This window comes from Cantharellus anzutake, assembly GCF_015039405.1.
Source record: "Cantharellus anzutake strain C23 chromosome Unknown EI90scaffold_62, whole genome shotgun sequence".
Lineage (NCBI taxonomy): Eukaryota > Fungi > Basidiomycota > Agaricomycetes > Cantharellales > Hydnaceae > Cantharellus > Cantharellus anzutake.
In genome coordinates, this window is record NW_024067012.1 from 236,142 (window position 1) to 252,409 (window position 16,268).

Genomic DNA, 16,268 nt, shown 5'->3' on the forward strand with positions numbered 1-16,268 from the left:
GAGCAATGGCGCGTAATAGTGGAGTGAGCTTCTACTGTCCTACACCTACGCATACGCCAGGCTTACTTATGGACGAGGAACGGAACGTGGTTAATGATGTTGATGCACTGCCTGCAGGCAATAGGGCGGTGAAGATGGATGCAAGTAGTCAGCCTCGTTTGATGCATTCGGAAGGTCACGTGTTGGCGCAATTCAGTAATTCAGTAATTCTCACGATTAGCGGCGATAAAGGCTTTCTCCCATATAAGGTCGAGAAGATGCCAGAACACATGTCCCCACCCTCCCCAATCAAGCAGAACCCTCCCCAACGCTCTGAACGCCACCGGGATGTCCTCGCAAAATTTTCTCAATTGTCCGCAATCGCAAAGGCGAGTCCGCGAACAATCCTTGAACTAATTTCACCAACTCGTTGATCTCAAAATCAATTAGCGCTCCACCATCGAATAGGTAATTGATATCCGCCAATGAGGCCTCCTATAGGAGTGTCAACACAACCATTCAGTAATGCAGAAACGTGGCTGACCAGAAGTTCAGCCAAATATGCAAATCTGAACCACGAAGGCACATGAGCGGCAATCACTGTGTCCTGCAACAACACATGAGTTACAAAGACACGGGTTCCCATTTAGAGTCCCTACCTCTCCTGGAACAACGACGAAAAGCTCTTTAAGGGTCTCCAGCTTTTGACAAAGTTCATTCAGCCGATGCGACTCCTTTTCTGGGATATCGGGCAACGCGAGAATATCATCTAATACTGAAGCCAATATCTCCTCGACGACACCCCCAATTGCTTCCAGATAAGTCGACTGTGCCAACGTGAACTATTTGAACTCGTGCTCAGGTTAGATACCATATCGAGGATATCAGCTCGACAAACCTTCCAATCCTGCGCGATTGCATTGACTCGAAGCAATATACTGTTGACAACGCTCTCGCAAGCCGAAAAACGCGTGTCATCCCCTGTCTCTTCAAACCCTTCCGCTTGGTTAAGTAAATTGGATACAGCCCCTTTTTGTTCGGACTGTGTGCTATTGTCAGGGATGCGAATTCACTGCTGAACATTGAGGAACGGCCTACCAAACAATCCCCGAGATACTTTCTGCCCATTCGTTTTAAGTCAGCGCTGACAACCGACAACGTTGCAACATCTGTTCGCCGGAGTCCTACGGGTTCATCTAGCAAAATCTTTTCTATCCCCTCCGAGAGATACGAGCAATCATTCGAGAATCGAACGCGCAGTGCAGCTGATGCTCTCATTTTGGAGGCATGCGTTACCGGATATACCGCACGGAACAGATCGCAGAGCGAAGCGATGGCGCTTTCTATGACGGACCCAACGTTCGAATTGTCGCCCGCCGTCCCAGCTATGGGGAAAAGACTCTATCGATAGGTCAGTCTTGGGACTACGCTGGGGCTAGAATCAAAATCAGGCTCACCCCAAAGTCGATAATTCATAACTTTCTTGGATAACGCTTCCGCAAAGCGTAAGTAGACTTCGAGCGCATTCAGACACCATATATTTCTCAACCACGGGGGAGGCACCGAGACAGAAGGTGTACCATTTCTTCGAGTTCGTGACAGACTTGGGGCCGGGTTAGGTTCCGACGATCCAAATGACGACGCGGATGAGTTAAAACGGGCTGTCATTTTCCCTGCGTACTTGTCTACCCCCCTTGTCGCCTTTTCGAGTGGGATTGTTGGTGCGGCTATGTTTAAAGCCTCAGGGTCCACAGATGGTGGTTCTGTATTCGAAGGGTCGTCCCAAGGGTCATCGTCCCAAGGATCAACTTCACTCGTCTCCGGAGCTGTTTCACCAGCGGCCCCAGGCGAAGAGTTGGCCGGGTCTGAGGCTCCATCGGCCGCTCGTCCCAGTTCTTCGTCATCGAAGCCCCAACCGTCGTCTTCGTCCGGTATGTCACCGACTGGCTCGGGTGGGGTAGACCCTTCAAGGACCTGTGATACAGAAACCAAAGTACCACCGGACGCCATCCTTGAACCATTGGGAGCCGACTCCGTTGCATCTAGAGGTTGGGAGGTACGCGAATCCCTTTTTTCCGCAGATACACCTGCGAGCTTCCGTTCATCAACAATGATCCTCCGTGCATCTTCCAATATGACCTGTCGACGCTTTTTTTCGTAGTGGTACGGAAGTGAAATGGCCCATTCTACGAGAATTCTGGAAGTGCGCAATGTGTCTTTGGTATTGTACTTTTTTCGCAAGGCATTAAGGGTTTCTTCGAATAGGACGCCGGTCTGCACGAAGTCAATGTACCTAGGTAGTTGACCAACAGAGCTCGGGATTTCAGACTGGAAAGATTCGAGAACTGATGATAAGCACGGCGACGACAGGTCCTTGACAGCTTGTTCAGCCTGTCTCGGGGGTAGGATCTGAAATAGACGCAGACCGAGGAACTCCACTAACGCAGAAAGGTGATGTATGGGCTCGCTCGCTGGTTTGCAATCGAGGGTCAAGGTGTTCTCAGCAATAACTACCACATGTGTGCGCTTGAGGATTGGGGGAACAAAATGGGACATGACTGATTTCCGCAATGAGATGAGTTTTGCAAAAATTGAATCTTCATCCATTGCCTTGCACAAGTCGGTGAAAGAAATGGATTTGTTTGTAGAAGAGACTGAGCTCGGGTCATCAAGATAAGAAACCGAGCCAGAGACTGAAGGCACACACGGGAAATATCACTGAGGATAGTTATTGATTCATTGGACGACGAAGTCGAGACCGCTACAGCTCCAGAGAAAGCGTCGTCCAATTGTTCTAACGTCGTGTCCTTCAAGGCTCTAGCTCGACTCTGCAAATTACTCTTTAATAGAGTCATCTAAAAAATATCCTCACGTACCTGCAACTCCCGAAAAACATGGGTACTCGGAAGTGGCTTCGGGGCATTTGACAATAATGCAGCCAACGCACGAGATGTTACGACGGCATCCAACAATTGGGAATCAGAGACAAGGGAAGACAGACGGCGCATCTCGTCTCTGCATGTGAGCAAGTGTGTTGTAGCGGCAGCTAGTACTTCTGCATCCTTGGCTTCTTGCGCTGCAGCCTCATGGGCGATGAAAGTTCTTCGCAAAGATGGTGAAAGACCAGTCTTAAAGCAAGAGAATCAGATCCGCGTATATTCAGAGACAATCGAAGTTACAGTTTCATCATGCAAAGCAGACGTCAATCTTTCCGTTGTTACTGTTAGATCCTCGATGCGTGACTGAATACTGAGGGCTGCTTGGAGCTGTCTGTCAAAGTCTGGGAGATTTTCATTGATTTTGGACCTAATAAGACCCTCGAATCCTGTCAACATCCTCCTTTGGTAGGGGCTGACTATTCTTACTCGAGTAGCGCTTATTTGATTCGTTAGTTCAATGACCCAAAGCGACGCTCGTTCTGGTGTCAACGCATCCCACGACAGATTGGAGATGTCAGATATTGTCGCGTCCCAGTGGTTTGATTCCGAGCTCGAGAAGGACTCCTTCCCCGAGAAGGCATTCCGTGGCAAATGTTCAGGCACCGGAAAGGCCATGGAGCCACGACAAGCGTGATGTGACGGACACGGACATTGTCACAGCAAAGATTCAACTTGGTACAGTTCAACAGAGTTCAACACACTTCTGATCCCTTTGACTTTTTCCCAGAGCGAAGGGGATAAACATTGTCTAGTAATCCGAGGGCTCGAGAGCGTGACTCCAACTGATCTTCAACGACTATCATGGTCGGCCCGGGTGTTCTGTATCACTGCACATGCACAAGTTTTCCCTCAACATCATCTGGGGTCTCCGGGACAACGCTAATTCCCCCCTTTCCGCTGCATCCCTCGTATCCCTACGCGTTTCATCCTCTACCTAATTTATATTTCTGTGAAGAGTGCGACAAGATACGATGCAATCGTTGCATCACTGTGGAAGTCAGCGGATACCACTGTCCTAACTGCTTATTCGAAGTGCCTAGTGCCAGTGTTCGTGCAGAAAAGAATCGGTATGTGAGGCCATGCGCTTTAATTTAGGTCGTCGTTCTGATGGCCCCATTCAGTTGCGCGAGAAATTGCTTCCAGTGCCCTCAATGCAGCAATACACTGTCTGTGGTATCTTCGGACCCGCAACCCACCAGTGACTCGCGCGTACTGCCTGCTGTGAGCGTTGTTGGCGAACCTCCATTTTTTCTTTATTGCAACTACTGTCGCTGGGACTCCACAGAAGTTGGCATAACTTTCGACAAACCCACAGGCTTAGCGCGTAAGGGAACACAATTTCTTGCCTTCTCTGTACCTTTCTGAGTCGGACTCAAAGTGCAACTCCAGAAAACAGAGGACAGCTCGTACGACGCTATTGAATTTGATCGCTTGAAAGAGCACTTCGAGCCTGTCATGCGCAATTCAGCGAATTCTCAGCCTACGACCGGTGCGCACAGCCTGCATCAAGGTTCCTCACGAACCTCTGCCTTAAGTGCGATAAATGCAGCCGCTTCTTCGGCTTTGGCACGCGAAATACCTGGGCTACGCAAGAAGCGCGTAGATTCAAATACTTCCAAAGACGAATACGGAGGGTTCTACAAGAGCCGCGCTGACTGTGTCTCCGGCCGGGAGGAGCACATTGCAGAGGTGGACTGGCTCAGAAACTTGACTCAAGAAGAGTTTACACTGGGTGAAGTGGCATCCCTCGAGCAGAGATGGATAAACAGCTGGACGCAATCCCTGAAATCGTCGTAAATACCTACGTTCCTCACTTGAATCACTTAGGCTGATGCCTTTCACAGCGCGCTTCGACCGCTGCGCATACCCTTACACTCAAAACAAACAAAGAGATGTCCCAAATGCCGGCACATTCTGATAAAGCCCGAACAAAAATCGCAAAGCATAAGATTCAAGATCAAACTAATGGCAGCTAATTATGTACCTTCAATTGACGTAATGGTCAAGCATCCCCCTCCTACCACTGCACCTAGTGCCATGTCCCGGACCATGGCGGCCAAAGCTAAGCAAGTGGCTGGGGGAGATGACCCCAATGCAGGACAACCTCTTCAACCAGGGAAATCGTACGCCTTCCAACTGTCTCTAACGAACCCGCTGTATGAACCTGTTCAAGCTCGTGTTACTGTCCAGAAACCACCGTCAAAGCAGGGCAATAAACGAGCTCCTTTCACCATATCACTTCCCTCCAATCCGTTCCCGATCGGGGCTTTTGCGGAGGCATGGGAATATGACGATGAAGGGGAGGATGTGGAAATGAATGAAGATGATATTGAGGACTTGCTCGCTGGACGAGAGTCAAGTCCGGCTCCAGGTAGAGACGATACAAAACGAGAGACAAACAAGGAAAGCAGCAATGTGGGCTTTCTCGAAAGGAGAGCCAATATAACGAAAATAGGAGGGGAGGTTATTGTTGGCAATGAGAGTTCTAATCCTCTTCAGGTGGGAGAACTTTGCTCTAGAATCCACTGAATCGTTGGCTGATGATTGTCCTTCCAGTTCAATCTTCTGATATCATATACGTATAGGGCGGAAGAGCAATCGTCTTCAGTGGAAGTCTCAACGGCTGACGCTCCATCGCGCTCAACAGGAGGCGAGACGAAAACGTTTTCGTTTTACATTACTGTCAATCTGGGCCCAGTAGCGACGGTATCCTGATGATGTGATGGGTCGCCCCGCCGCCCATGACTGTTAGTTTCGTTGTACTCGCACTTAGTGTAGAGGGTTGTTGTTGTTGAACTCTTGTTTGTCGCGTGACGATGCGACAGTGCGGCTACCCCTACTCTAATCTACATTGAGTTTACATGTAGGAACGGAATGAGAGACGGCAGCATTAATATTCTTATTTGTGTAACTCTACCACGACGCGTGGGAACTTGGCCAGTCGACCACGTGTCAATTATCTTCTGTCACCTGTTGTCCGCGCGTTTGCCGGAGTATGGATACATCGAGCACCGTCAAGGCCCAGCTAGGGGCAGCACTGGATGCTAATGGACTGCACTACTGGAATACGCTTTCCAACTTCTTATCCGGAAAGATATCTCGCGCCGAATTCGACCGTGCTGTCCGAAAGTGGATCAATACACCGGAACTAGGTGTGTGGTGGTATTACTTGCGTAACGCGTTTTTTCGTCCTTATCACGTCCATTTAATGCACGCAGTAATCCTGCATAATTCCCTTCTCATGTCCATGATAACTGTAGCGCGTGCAGATCCTTCTTACGATCCTTCCGCTTCATCCTCTTCAAACATGCCAGCGCGAAAACGGCGGCGTCTGTTGCCTCACCAAGAGCCTCCTCCACGCCTAAGAAAGTGGATACTTGGGATTCGGAAGTTCGAGAGGGAAAGGTTGCTTGCCGCAGGGTCTGCATCTGGTGTCTCTACTGGTGGCCTGCTACAATGGAAAGACGATGAAATTGCTCAAGAACGAAGCATTGCGCTTCGCCAGGAAGGAAAGAGTGAGTAGAAGCGTGCTGTTGCATCTTTACTGGTCTCATCCACCACGGGTCCCAAAGATCCACCATTCACCAGAGTTCCCGTTCAGCTCAGCACGAGCACGAGGGCTCTTCCCACTCAGCAAAACCTATTGGAAAGAGTTAGTTTAATCGCTTCCCAGCATAATCTTACGACTTCACGACCTGTGGCCGTTCTGGCAACTGCCGCCATAGAGGTAAGCACTGCCCTACCTTAAGAATCACCACGATTGCCTCATACGTTAAGCTAGGCATACCTTAAACAATTGTCTATGCACGCCTTATCACTAACTACATCATCTCATCCCTTCGCATCGATATCCCCTTCTAATCCATTTTCGCACTCTTCCTATCACTCATCTCACAACAACAGCACGACCCTCAAACTGTCCTCCGTCCTCTCACTCCTTACATTGGTTCCTTCCTCGCTTCCAACACCGTCTGCAGCTGCTGACCGTCTCTTCTTTCGAGGAGCAGAGCTCGACCCTCCAGACGATACTCGAAGGGCCGCTGAAGCAGCAATCGAAATGGGGGAGAAGATGGGCCTAGACGAAGGCTTAGCTCAGTACTGGGCTTTGCTAAGCTCACGTTCTGGAGTGAGGGACTGGCTGAACAGTCGAGGATAAACACAATAGATTATTCTTTAGTTATATCGGAATCATGTCCACTCTGCTGTATCCTATTTTTACCCCGTTATTACACAATTGTATTTCAGCAACATCGTTTCATCGAGATGTTCGATCAAGCCGGCCCAGCCGGAATATCTTTATTGTTGGGAACACTAAAGGACTGCGCCGCTCTTTTCATGTCAATCAGTCCGGTGTCTGGGTGCAGCCAAAGGATCTTCAGAAGTCGGGATTGAGATCCAAATCGAAAAGGTCACCGGCGGGTGCACTATCCTGTGTTGTACGGTGCCGACTGGCGTAGGTAGAGTATTGCGTGGCAAGACCAGGACCAGGAACAGCTAAATCACCTTCCTGGTATGCGTTTGTAGAAACGATAGAAGGTGCAACTGCAAAATGAAGAGGAGGGGTGACTTGGTGCCATAGAGTCACGTAGGATAATTACCGACCTGCTCCGATCTCCGTCGTCTCGCCTAAAGACCCCAGAGGCGGTTCTTCGTTCATTTTCCCTCTGCGCATCATTTCCTCTGTCGGGAAAGGGGGTCTAAACGTTGACATTGCTGAAACAGACATTTGGGTATTTGGAGATGGCAGCTCCATCGTCGGCGGAGCAGACGTGAAATTAGCAATGTTCGATGCATAACCTAGAATCACGTCGTACGGTACCGACCCTGAACACACAGCAAAAGATAAGTTGCACATCATGAGCAAGCGAATCTTCATAACGTGCCCTTCGCAGCCTGGTCAATCGCTTCGAGACTCTCTTCACTTTCCCGTAAGATCTCGCCGAGTGCATTTCTCCCATTAACAAGGAATCGTATTTTATCCCTCAGGTCCCGCTCTAGCTCGAGGATTTCCTGTGTGAGAGCATCGATCTCCCTTTGTTTTTCTTGGTGCACCTTTGCCATGTTGACCGCGGACGCTAACGCCTGATCTGTTTCGATAAATGCAGATATAGGAGGTGCAGCAGGAGGTTTTGCGACGCTAGATTGTGAAGGGGCAAGAGAGCGCAGAAGAGCCTGAGACAGAGTGTCGATCCGGTTGAGAGGTCGCATGAGGACCTCACGCATACTCTGACATGCACCTTGAGGTGCAGGAAATGACCCCTGTTCCTTCCGAAGCGGCGTACCAGCATAAGAGCCACTTACAAGTGGATTTGAGTGGCTGGTACCTATTGGTGGTCGACTCAGAGAAACGTTTGCAAACATCTGTTAAATTGACCAACCCATTCACAGCCACAATCGCCACTCTAGTATGTGGTGGGCGAATTGTGCACTACATCTCAAAAACTTATTCATGTGTAGCTGATTATTGCTATCCTACATAGCTTAAGTTCATAACCGACCCCGAGCTGCCAAAACCAAGGGCTCTGGAGGAAACACGCCATTAGTCAGTTTGGCTGCTACCCCCTTAACCAATACCAATACCATTTATCTGTGACGGCACAAGACATTAGGATATGTCCAACTGACCTTGGGCAGTGGTGGGCAATAGACCTGGTGTGCAACCAAAGACGAATTACACGCAGGCCTATTCAGCTGTCAACGGAGCAGGCCAAGGCGAAACGTCCCAATAGAAAAATGTCACCCTATTTCTGCTCCGTTAACACGTTCGCCCCTTTTTTATTGCTCTCCAGTTCAAGCTCATCGAGCATAGCATCAACGTCCGGAGAAACAATGAACCGCCGAGCAACTTCGCCAATCACTGTCATTCTGGTGAACTCCGTGCTTGTGTTTTGCTTATCTACCTCCTTTCCGCCTTTTTCTGAAGGGTCAAGATAAACCGCGTGTTGAAGGAAGGAAGGCTGAGTTGCAGCAGTAACCTGAGTGAATGGTCAACCATGAGAAGTCTGGTAGAATACAACTCTTACATCCATCACCATCCCATTTCCCAGCTTCATCTTGACGATGCCACTACGGTATATTAACAGTTCCCCAATGACACCATCCAGCGGGCTTTCTTCAGTGGTGGATGCTGCAGGTGAGGGTGCTGGTGGTTTGGTCTCTGGTGCGAATGAAACAGACTTTTTCCTTGGGGGAACTTGATCAATGGCACTTTTCATTTCCTCCCCATTTTGTGGAGCACTCGACCCATCCACAGGTGCATCGACATCCATACTTTCAAATTCCTTGACATCTGCATCTTTAGGAGATTTCGGTACAGGCGGTGGAATGAAGGCGGGGAAAGGCGACGGGAATTGGAAAAAGTATAATGGCGTGTCCTCTGGAGTCTAAGTAAATGCATGGGTATGAAAGTCTGTGACAGAGAGACGCGAGAAACGTACATCAACGGAAGGATTCTGTGGGTCAGGGTGGAGGACAAAATCTTCTATAAAATCCTCTAATCTCTCTTCCTCCTCACTCTCGCTGAGATCCAGTGCATTCGCGAAGTCTACTTCAAGCTCATTCTTTGTTGACGAAGGGGCCTTTGTTAGATCAGAGATAGATGCCTCTTCCATTTCGACCTTGACTGAAGGCACATTAACTGCCTACATGAATTGTGTCCAGAATGGCAGGAATTCATACCCTTCTTTGCCAGCTTGTCTCCTTCCTTTTCCTCTTTCATGCGTTTGAGTGCAACGGGCATGCCCCAGTCCTGGTCGTCATTCATAGCGTTTATGTCCACGACTTTACCCGCATTATCATCGTCAGAGTACTGGTCCACATCTGCTTCATCTTTTGTTCGCCCAAAAGTGCCCATCCGCGACTTGAGATAATGAGCGGATGCATTTGCAGCGTCGATACCTTTCCCCCGTTGGCGGGTAGTGTTGGCATTATGACGCAACGGTGTACCATAACTAGGACCTTGCGAAAACACGCCTCTGACCGTTTGCTGAGGTACTGCACCACGACCCCGTCCGCGGTCTGAACCTCTGCCTCGCCCCCCATCCTGGGGGCTTGATGCAGCAGGCTTCATTTCAGTCTATGGCAGTGACAGGGGTAAGCTGTTGCAAGCGCATCGAAGCACTGGTCAGACCTGTGTAGCATTTAGTGCAGGAGATCTGCATGGGGCAGACAACAAACAGATTAGGATTAAAGGTTTCGTTGAGACACAAGAGAAAGGAGAAGGGTGGAAATCAATCTTGATACTGTGAATCTGGCAACATTCAACGCACTCCATTTGCCGTTTTCCGACGACTTTAGCGGTAAAACTCATTTTCGGGGCGCCCGAGCGAGTGATATTCATCCCTGACGCATTAACATCAGGCTTCTTCCCTTGGTTGCCGATCGCTCTTGATGCCAAAGCATCAGTGGAGGTGGAGCGAAAGGAACCCAAGGGACGAACAGCTGGTCTGACGGAGGGGGTCACACTTCGGTTCTGTATCGAGGCCGCGGATGTTGATGGGACTTCATTGGCCCCAGCGCCATTAGAAGCATCGATATTGCTCTGTTCTGACATATTAGCCTTGGGTTCAAAATTTTCACTTCTTCGCTCCGTCCAAGGGCGGGAAAACACGTGATCCGATGAACGCCTGGCGCCTAAATGCGCTGTGTGAATAAGTAGTCTCTAATACTCGATGTTCCCAACTCGGCAGCGATGCATTCCAAGGTAAAACCAAGATTCATACCACATGGGCACACCCAGGGCATCAATTGTCCATTTACACTTTATTCATGGAACCCTCCGACAGCACGCAAGGCGGTTACCACGCGACGGTAATCGGCGAGCAAGGCAGGAATTTCACCAACTCTTAAATCCTTCTCATCACATTCCAAGAATCGAGGGTCCGGTGGCGATATCCGTTCGATCGGAGCAGGGTGGGAACCTTGTGCTTGTGCGGATGGTTCCCGCGCCGGAGCTTGGAGAAGTGATGTGCGTCGAGAGCCCGGCGGTGTCCCGGAGCCACCCTTGGTGGAAACGGATTTGTCAGGGGGTGACGCGGTAAATACTTGTATAGATATACATACCGTCAATCGAGACAACGCTGACATACTTGCCAGTCGTTCTGACAAGCTTATTCTTTCCTTCTTGTCTTCATGATGAGCATCCTTGCTCAGCATGGACGAGAAACTCCGGATGCTGCGAGTATCCGAACGATCGCGAACAGAAGAATGTTCCAGACGAGGGTCTCCCCCGCCGTCATCTTCGCTGCTATTACCGTCTTCTGGGCTGTCGTAGCTGTGCTCACCCTCACTTGGAGGATACTTGGCACCTTCGAGGTGACCAAATCTGGCCGAGCAACGAACATAGGCAAGGAAATGACAGTGTGTGAAAATGACGGACCTTGGGACTTCTATCAGCTGTCTACCGCTAGTTTCCTCCAGATCACCCTTCTTTACTGCGCTGGCTACGGAGAAGCTTGCTCCCCGCCTTAAGAGACCGAAACTAGATCTAGTTAAGGCAGAAACGATAGCTTGCCCTGCTCCAATGGAGCTCTCATCCGCAGGAGCGCTTTGCGAATCTCCCGATGGACCCAGGAGCCCTCTTATTGCAGTAAACGATGAATCAACAACGCCTCCAACCCCAGAAATGACTTTGGTAGCCGAATTGGCCAATCCCCCAACCTGCTGTTCTACCCGTCCTCGCAATCGTGTAGAAATGGGAAGCGGCGAGGACGGGTCATTGGTATTAGCGATGGGGATCGGGGAAAGATCGTGGGTGCTAGGCATCCAAGGTAGGTCAGTGTCATCGCTCTCAACGTTCAAACAGGTCGAACGCCGACCTCATCACTCGATCCGCCTCTCCGAGACCCAATGCCTGCATGTCTACATGCTCCAAGAACTCAACGGCTGCCAAAAAGTTGACCAGGCAGTAACTTTCCTCGCCCCCAACTTTCCTGGATCTGTAACGCTCGATAAACAGCAGATGAGATACCAATTGGATAGGATTGGCCTTTACGATCGAGTAGATAATTATTGGAAGGATGACGTCCGTGTTGACAGGTGTCTTTTTGGTGGGTGAGAGAGTCTTCGTCGGAGCCCTTTCTGGTGATTCCGATGTAATGTTGATTCCCACTTGAGAAGGAATGGAAGCCGAGTCATCACGTAGTGGAGACTTATCTAGCACGGCCCTAGGAGAAGCCAGAGGGGAAAGCTGCTTCAGTTCTGCCTCCTTTATTAGACCTTGGTGCATTTCCGAGCCTTCCCGAAATTTCGTTGATAGTATGGAAGGATCTCTTGTGGAATGTGAGGCTGTGAAATCTGCAGGCTCTGGCTGCATTTTTTCGTTTTCGGGTTTCAACCGCAAAGGAGGCAAACTCGAAAGAGCCTCTATGACATCCAATTAAGCTGGCCAATATGCTGCATTGACCATAGCAGAAAACTTGCCAACGATTTCCTTGTGAACTGCAAGCAGTACCTCCGCTTTTGCCCTGGGAGAGTGATGGTCACGATCATGCAATTTCTCAAGAACTAGCCAAACACTTGTCAATGATGTGTTTTTCAGAGAACCAAGTGCAATGGACACACTTTTTCCACATTTAGCGACAAGCTCATTAATGCTCTCCGAATTCGTTTCGCCATCATCCATTTCTACCCCCAAGTGCTGCCACCCAAGGTCCAGGATGCCGAGGGCAGCTATACGACTTGACAAGGCTTCATCGTGGGAAGTGTCGTCACATTCCAGGGGCGAGAACATCCTACGAAATTCACCATCAGTGATGGGCCACATACAGAAAAGTGACCGGTGTATACTCACTGGTCGTAAAACATCTTGGACATACACTCTTCAATACGCTCCAATGCATCCTTCACCGCTATCTCCTTGGCTTCATCCTCAGGATAGGACCCAACTATGTTAGTATCTTGCACTCCTGCCTGTGAGTGTATCGCAGAAATATTATCCTGGTTGCTGCTTAGGCGGTTTTTCAGCCCAGCTTCCATAAGACTCCCAGATCTTTCCAGGTCATGCGTAATTGCATCATAGAAATCTTGAAAGGAGTTAGCCATGGCGTCGACTGATTCGGTATCAACAATTGTCGGGGGAGCGTTTGATGTGGTGGATATTGGTGATGATGAGTCGTTCAGCTTCTGCAAAAGGCTATATGACTTATGAAATGGTTGAAGTGGTGCCGTGAAACTAAACAGCAATAAGACACGATTTCCTGCGGAGACAAGAATAGGCCTGCACCTGAGGATGCGATCCGGTAGCCACATAGGCAGTCCATCTAGTTCCATCTTTATCGTAGATTTGAGAGCCTTGGAAGAGGCTCTGACCACATCTTTCCTAATAATCTTGCGATCCACCACGAAAGCGGACACAATATGGCCCTCCGCAGAATAAGGACTTGGATGATCCAGGCTACCCTCGCTCTTTATCGAAGGGGGGTAAGGAGAAGAGGGCCTGGGTGGAACAGAAGCTGGAGGGACTGCTGAGGATCTTGACCCAAACAATGTCGAAAACGGGTTCGCTAAACGAGACGTCACAGGGGGGTTCTGGCGAGTGGGCACTGAAGGCAGAGCGACAGGCGTAGGCCGTGACGGCAAAGCAAGCGAAGATAGATACGCCGACACAGAAAACGTTGGAAAAGGACCTTCTGGGTTGAAGCCATTATATAGAGGAGGGAGAGAGAGCAATGCATGTGCTCGCATGGACGGCTTTTTCACCGCCAGAAACCTCTTATGATGGGTAGGGAGTGCAGTACGTATAGATATCTTTTGGCTATGTAATGAATCACGATAAGCTTGCACATCATTATCCCCAACGAGTCAAACCCACCCATCGACGAAACCGCGGAGACCACCAAGAGTCACCAAAGGAGAGGACTCTTTGAAGGGAACAACACAAAACGCGACATGGTCTCTCACAAACTCCGGAGTCATGATGGTCCCATTCGAGACCTGTTCTCGCGGCAAGATAAGGGTTACCTGCAGACATCAACTCATTGAGCGATTGACCAGCACACTTCGGCACTGATGAACCCACCGATCCAGATGCGATAACGTTCCATATTTCATCCCATTCGGGACCTTCAACTTCACCAGCAACGAGTTTCTCTAAAATTGCCCAGCCAATACTATTGTTGTCGATCCCAACGGTTTGGACAGTGGCTTTAAGACCCTGAAGCTGCAGCCTTGAAGTCGCTTCTCCATGGGATGGAGATGAAGACGAGATAGAAACCGATGCATTTAGCGTCGCTGAAGCGGTAGTTGTTGCTGGTCGTTGTCGTGGGGTGTATGGCACGTATGGAGGCGGAGCCGGGACCGTCTGAGATGGGTTAGGCGCATCAGAAGGCAACGAAGAGGCTAGTGGGTGCGCTCCTAATGGATCCTGAGGAGGGGCAATTTGCCTCCCTTGAGTGCGACCGATTGAGGTGCTTGGAAAGTTGCTGTCACGAGAATTGAGAGCCATGACAGGAGTGACGGATACCTGCTGTGATCAAAGCTGTGCAGTACCTGCAGGTGTTCCGATTATTCCAGGAACGCCGTCGGCAACGAAGAACGAAAATCTTGACCCTCTCGTTCTCCACAATTGCCCATGCGGTCGGCGTTTCCGGGAGATTCCCGCTGTCGGACCTCTTTACACGGCCATTGAGTTCAAACTTTACTATTGTTGATACTTTCTGAGTTATGCGCCAGCGGCAAACCTCTGATCTCTGATTTCATGTCAATCCTACTTTCCTCGCTGGATCCTCTGCTCCCCGTTCCAATTGCACTGTTTACCCCTCACCCACTTTCGTTCAATTACTCCTCAAATGTTCGCCCTATCGGACAACCCAGGGGCCTGAGCTTCGTGGCCTTTTTCTTTTTTGTCTGCTGGCTAGAATGAAGTACCAATTGACGGCCTGGGCTGTATCAAGGTCTGGTGGGGTATACCTTTAGACCAATGGCAAAGGACTGACTGACACATTTAAGAGAAGTATTCTCCAGTGATGTACTGTACTAGCCCGGCCCTTTCAAATTAGTTTTTATACTGTGTCTCGTAATAATATGCCTCCTCTCGGTTCTATAACCTGCCACTGTGGGTCGCATTATTACAATGGAGGTTTGGGTGCGCTCAGATTTTGGGTGACAATCCACCGCTCCCAAACGACTTCGGATTGATTCAAATTTCTTCCGCTATCCCCATCCGCTCCTGCTCCTCATTTTCACGCGCCATTCGGTGGTGATATTTAATCTCCTGGCGCTTCACTGTGGATCCCACCATCGTTGCTCATGCTCAAGCGGGGATCATTTGGGGTTCCATGAATCCCTCCTCTGGCTTACCGGAGTGCTGCACCCTCTGCAATCGCAACGCATTCGACTTCTGCGGCATCATTACGATGGCGGAGGTGGCCGCGTATGGAAACCAGCGCGCATCCCCCTTTAATGGCGAGCGAGTGCGATCTGTCTTAGATCTGTCATCATGGCCCAACTCGCTTTAACTCACATTAAAGTAAATGCGACAAAATGCCAGTTGCATTTGGGACACTTCCGTTCCTCGAAATGTGAAAAGATTATTCGCCAACCAATGAACTGGCTCAAAAACGCTTCGGGTTTGGGGCTCCACTGCGAAGGTTGGTCCGCGTTTAAGCGTGTTGACCTCGAGTGGCACAGCTTTCCATAAACATCGGGCGGAGAATGCGAGCGCACGGACACTGGTCGTCGAGATAAGCCCCATCTTCTGAGAAGGCTGGAAAGTGTGTGTCACGGTCATACTCATGGGTCGATGCACTCTCAGAAGATGTCATTGAAATCTGAGAAAACGAATACGGTTGGGCTTATCTCGACGACCAGTGTCCGTACGCTCGCGTTCTCCGCCCAATGTTTGTGGAAAGCTGTACCGCTCGAGGCCAACATGCTTTAAACTTTCGCAGTGGAGGTCCAAACCTGAAGCGTTTTTGAGCCTGTTCAGGGCACAGATTTAGTCTGTGAATAATTTCGAGGCATGGAAGTGGGCATTCCGAGATGCAATTGGCGGTTTGTCGCATTTGCCTTTGTCCGCTGAGGCAGGATTAAAGTGAGTTGGGGCCCTGCTCTTGCCGTCCAGTGCACGCTGGTTTCCGTATGCGGCCACCTCCGCCATCATAATGACACCGAAGAAGCCGAGTTCACCCAGCACATTGCGATTGCCTTGCAAAACCCAGGAGCCTCTGACCATCAGAGGACGCAGCACTTCGGAAAGCCCTGGATCCCAAAAAGTTTTCCACCTGAGCATGAGCATGAACAATGAGTCGAGCGACGATGGTGGAGATTAAAAATAACCCCACTGAGTGGCACATGAAAAAAGAGTGCAAGAATTAGAATCTGAAGTGGTTGGTTGGGTATTGTGGTAGATTC

At 49.8% G+C, this 16,268-nt stretch overlaps 7 protein-coding genes across 7 annotated transcripts; 2 read left to right on the forward strand and 5 right to left on the reverse strand.

Moving 5' to 3' along the window:
• Positions 1 to 236: 236 nt before the first annotated feature.
• Positions 237 to 3,559, reverse strand: EI90DRAFT_3075846 (uncharacterized protein). Its single transcript, XM_039061606.1, has 11 exons — positions 3,345 to 3,559; positions 3,159 to 3,296; positions 2,856 to 3,107; positions 2,687 to 2,807; positions 1,543 to 2,633; positions 1,437 to 1,522; positions 1,078 to 1,378; positions 878 to 1,021; positions 639 to 821; positions 524 to 586; positions 237 to 474 (listed from the first exon to the last, which is right to left on the reverse strand). The coding sequence occupies exons 1-11, from the start codon at positions 3,531 to 3,533 to the stop codon at positions 289 to 291; spliced, it is 2,754 nt and encodes a 917-aa protein (XP_038911470.1). The 5' UTR covers positions 3,534 to 3,559; the 3' UTR covers positions 237 to 288.
• Positions 3,560 to 3,578: 19 nt separating this feature from the next.
• Positions 3,579 to 5,804, forward strand: EI90DRAFT_3075850 (dynactin p62 family-domain-containing protein). The gene is made up of 5 exons (XM_039061607.1): positions 3,579 to 3,985; positions 4,040 to 4,242; positions 4,297 to 4,711; positions 4,763 to 5,417; positions 5,475 to 5,804. Exons 1-5 carry the CDS (start codon positions 3,720 to 3,722, stop codon positions 5,631 to 5,633), a joined length of 1,698 nt encoding a protein of 565 aa, XP_038911471.1. The 5' UTR covers positions 3,579 to 3,719; the 3' UTR covers positions 5,634 to 5,804.
• Positions 5,805 to 5,868: 64 nt separating this feature from the next.
• Positions 5,869 to 7,182, forward strand: EI90DRAFT_3075851 (transcriptional regulator of RNA polII, SAGA, subunit-domain-containing protein). The gene is made up of 4 exons (XM_039061608.1): positions 5,869 to 6,070; positions 6,137 to 6,433; positions 6,491 to 6,645; positions 6,700 to 7,182. The coding sequence occupies exons 1-4, from the start codon at positions 5,914 to 5,916 to the stop codon at positions 7,072 to 7,074; spliced, it is 984 nt and encodes a 327-aa protein (XP_038911472.1). The 5' UTR covers positions 5,869 to 5,913; the 3' UTR covers positions 7,075 to 7,182.
• On the reverse strand, positions 6,883 to 8,284 carry EI90DRAFT_3075852 (vitamin-D-receptor interacting mediator subunit 4-domain-containing protein). The gene is made up of 3 exons (XM_039061609.1): positions 7,802 to 8,284; positions 7,521 to 7,742; positions 6,883 to 7,460 (listed from the first exon to the last, which is right to left on the reverse strand). The coding sequence occupies exons 1-3, from the start codon at positions 8,277 to 8,279 to the stop codon at positions 7,294 to 7,296; spliced, it is 867 nt and encodes a 288-aa protein (XP_038911473.1). The 5' UTR covers positions 8,280 to 8,284; the 3' UTR covers positions 6,883 to 7,293.
• Positions 8,285 to 8,352: 68 nt separating this feature from the next.
• Positions 8,353 to 10,528, reverse strand: EI90DRAFT_3157460 (RNA polymerase III RPC4-domain-containing protein). Its single transcript, XM_039066115.1, has 6 exons — positions 10,187 to 10,528; positions 10,048 to 10,072; positions 9,597 to 9,993; positions 9,356 to 9,540; positions 8,942 to 9,301; positions 8,353 to 8,893 (listed from the first exon to the last, which is right to left on the reverse strand). Exons 1-6 carry the CDS (start codon positions 10,468 to 10,470, stop codon positions 8,660 to 8,662), a joined length of 1,485 nt encoding a protein of 494 aa, XP_038911474.1. The 5' UTR covers positions 10,471 to 10,528; the 3' UTR covers positions 8,353 to 8,659.
• A 5-nt stretch (positions 10,529 to 10,533) lies between these two features.
• Positions 10,534 to 11,881, reverse strand: EI90DRAFT_2357974 (uncharacterized protein). The gene is made up of 3 exons (XM_039052914.1): positions 11,296 to 11,881; positions 10,980 to 11,241; positions 10,534 to 10,870 (listed from the first exon to the last, which is right to left on the reverse strand). The coding sequence occupies exons 1-3, from the start codon at positions 11,679 to 11,681 to the stop codon at positions 10,763 to 10,765; spliced, it is 756 nt and encodes a 251-aa protein (XP_038911475.1). The 5' UTR covers positions 11,682 to 11,881; the 3' UTR covers positions 10,534 to 10,762.
• EI90DRAFT_3157462 (uncharacterized protein) lies at positions 11,562 to 14,537 on the reverse strand. The gene is made up of 6 exons (XM_039066116.1): positions 13,936 to 14,537; positions 13,729 to 13,877; positions 12,709 to 13,671; positions 12,480 to 12,649; positions 12,339 to 12,422; positions 11,562 to 12,281 (listed from the first exon to the last, which is right to left on the reverse strand). Exons 1-6 carry the CDS (start codon positions 14,359 to 14,361, stop codon positions 11,707 to 11,709), a joined length of 2,367 nt encoding a protein of 788 aa, XP_038911476.1. The 5' UTR covers positions 14,362 to 14,537; the 3' UTR covers positions 11,562 to 11,706.
• Between the last annotated feature and the right edge of the window lie 1,731 nt (positions 14,538 to 16,268).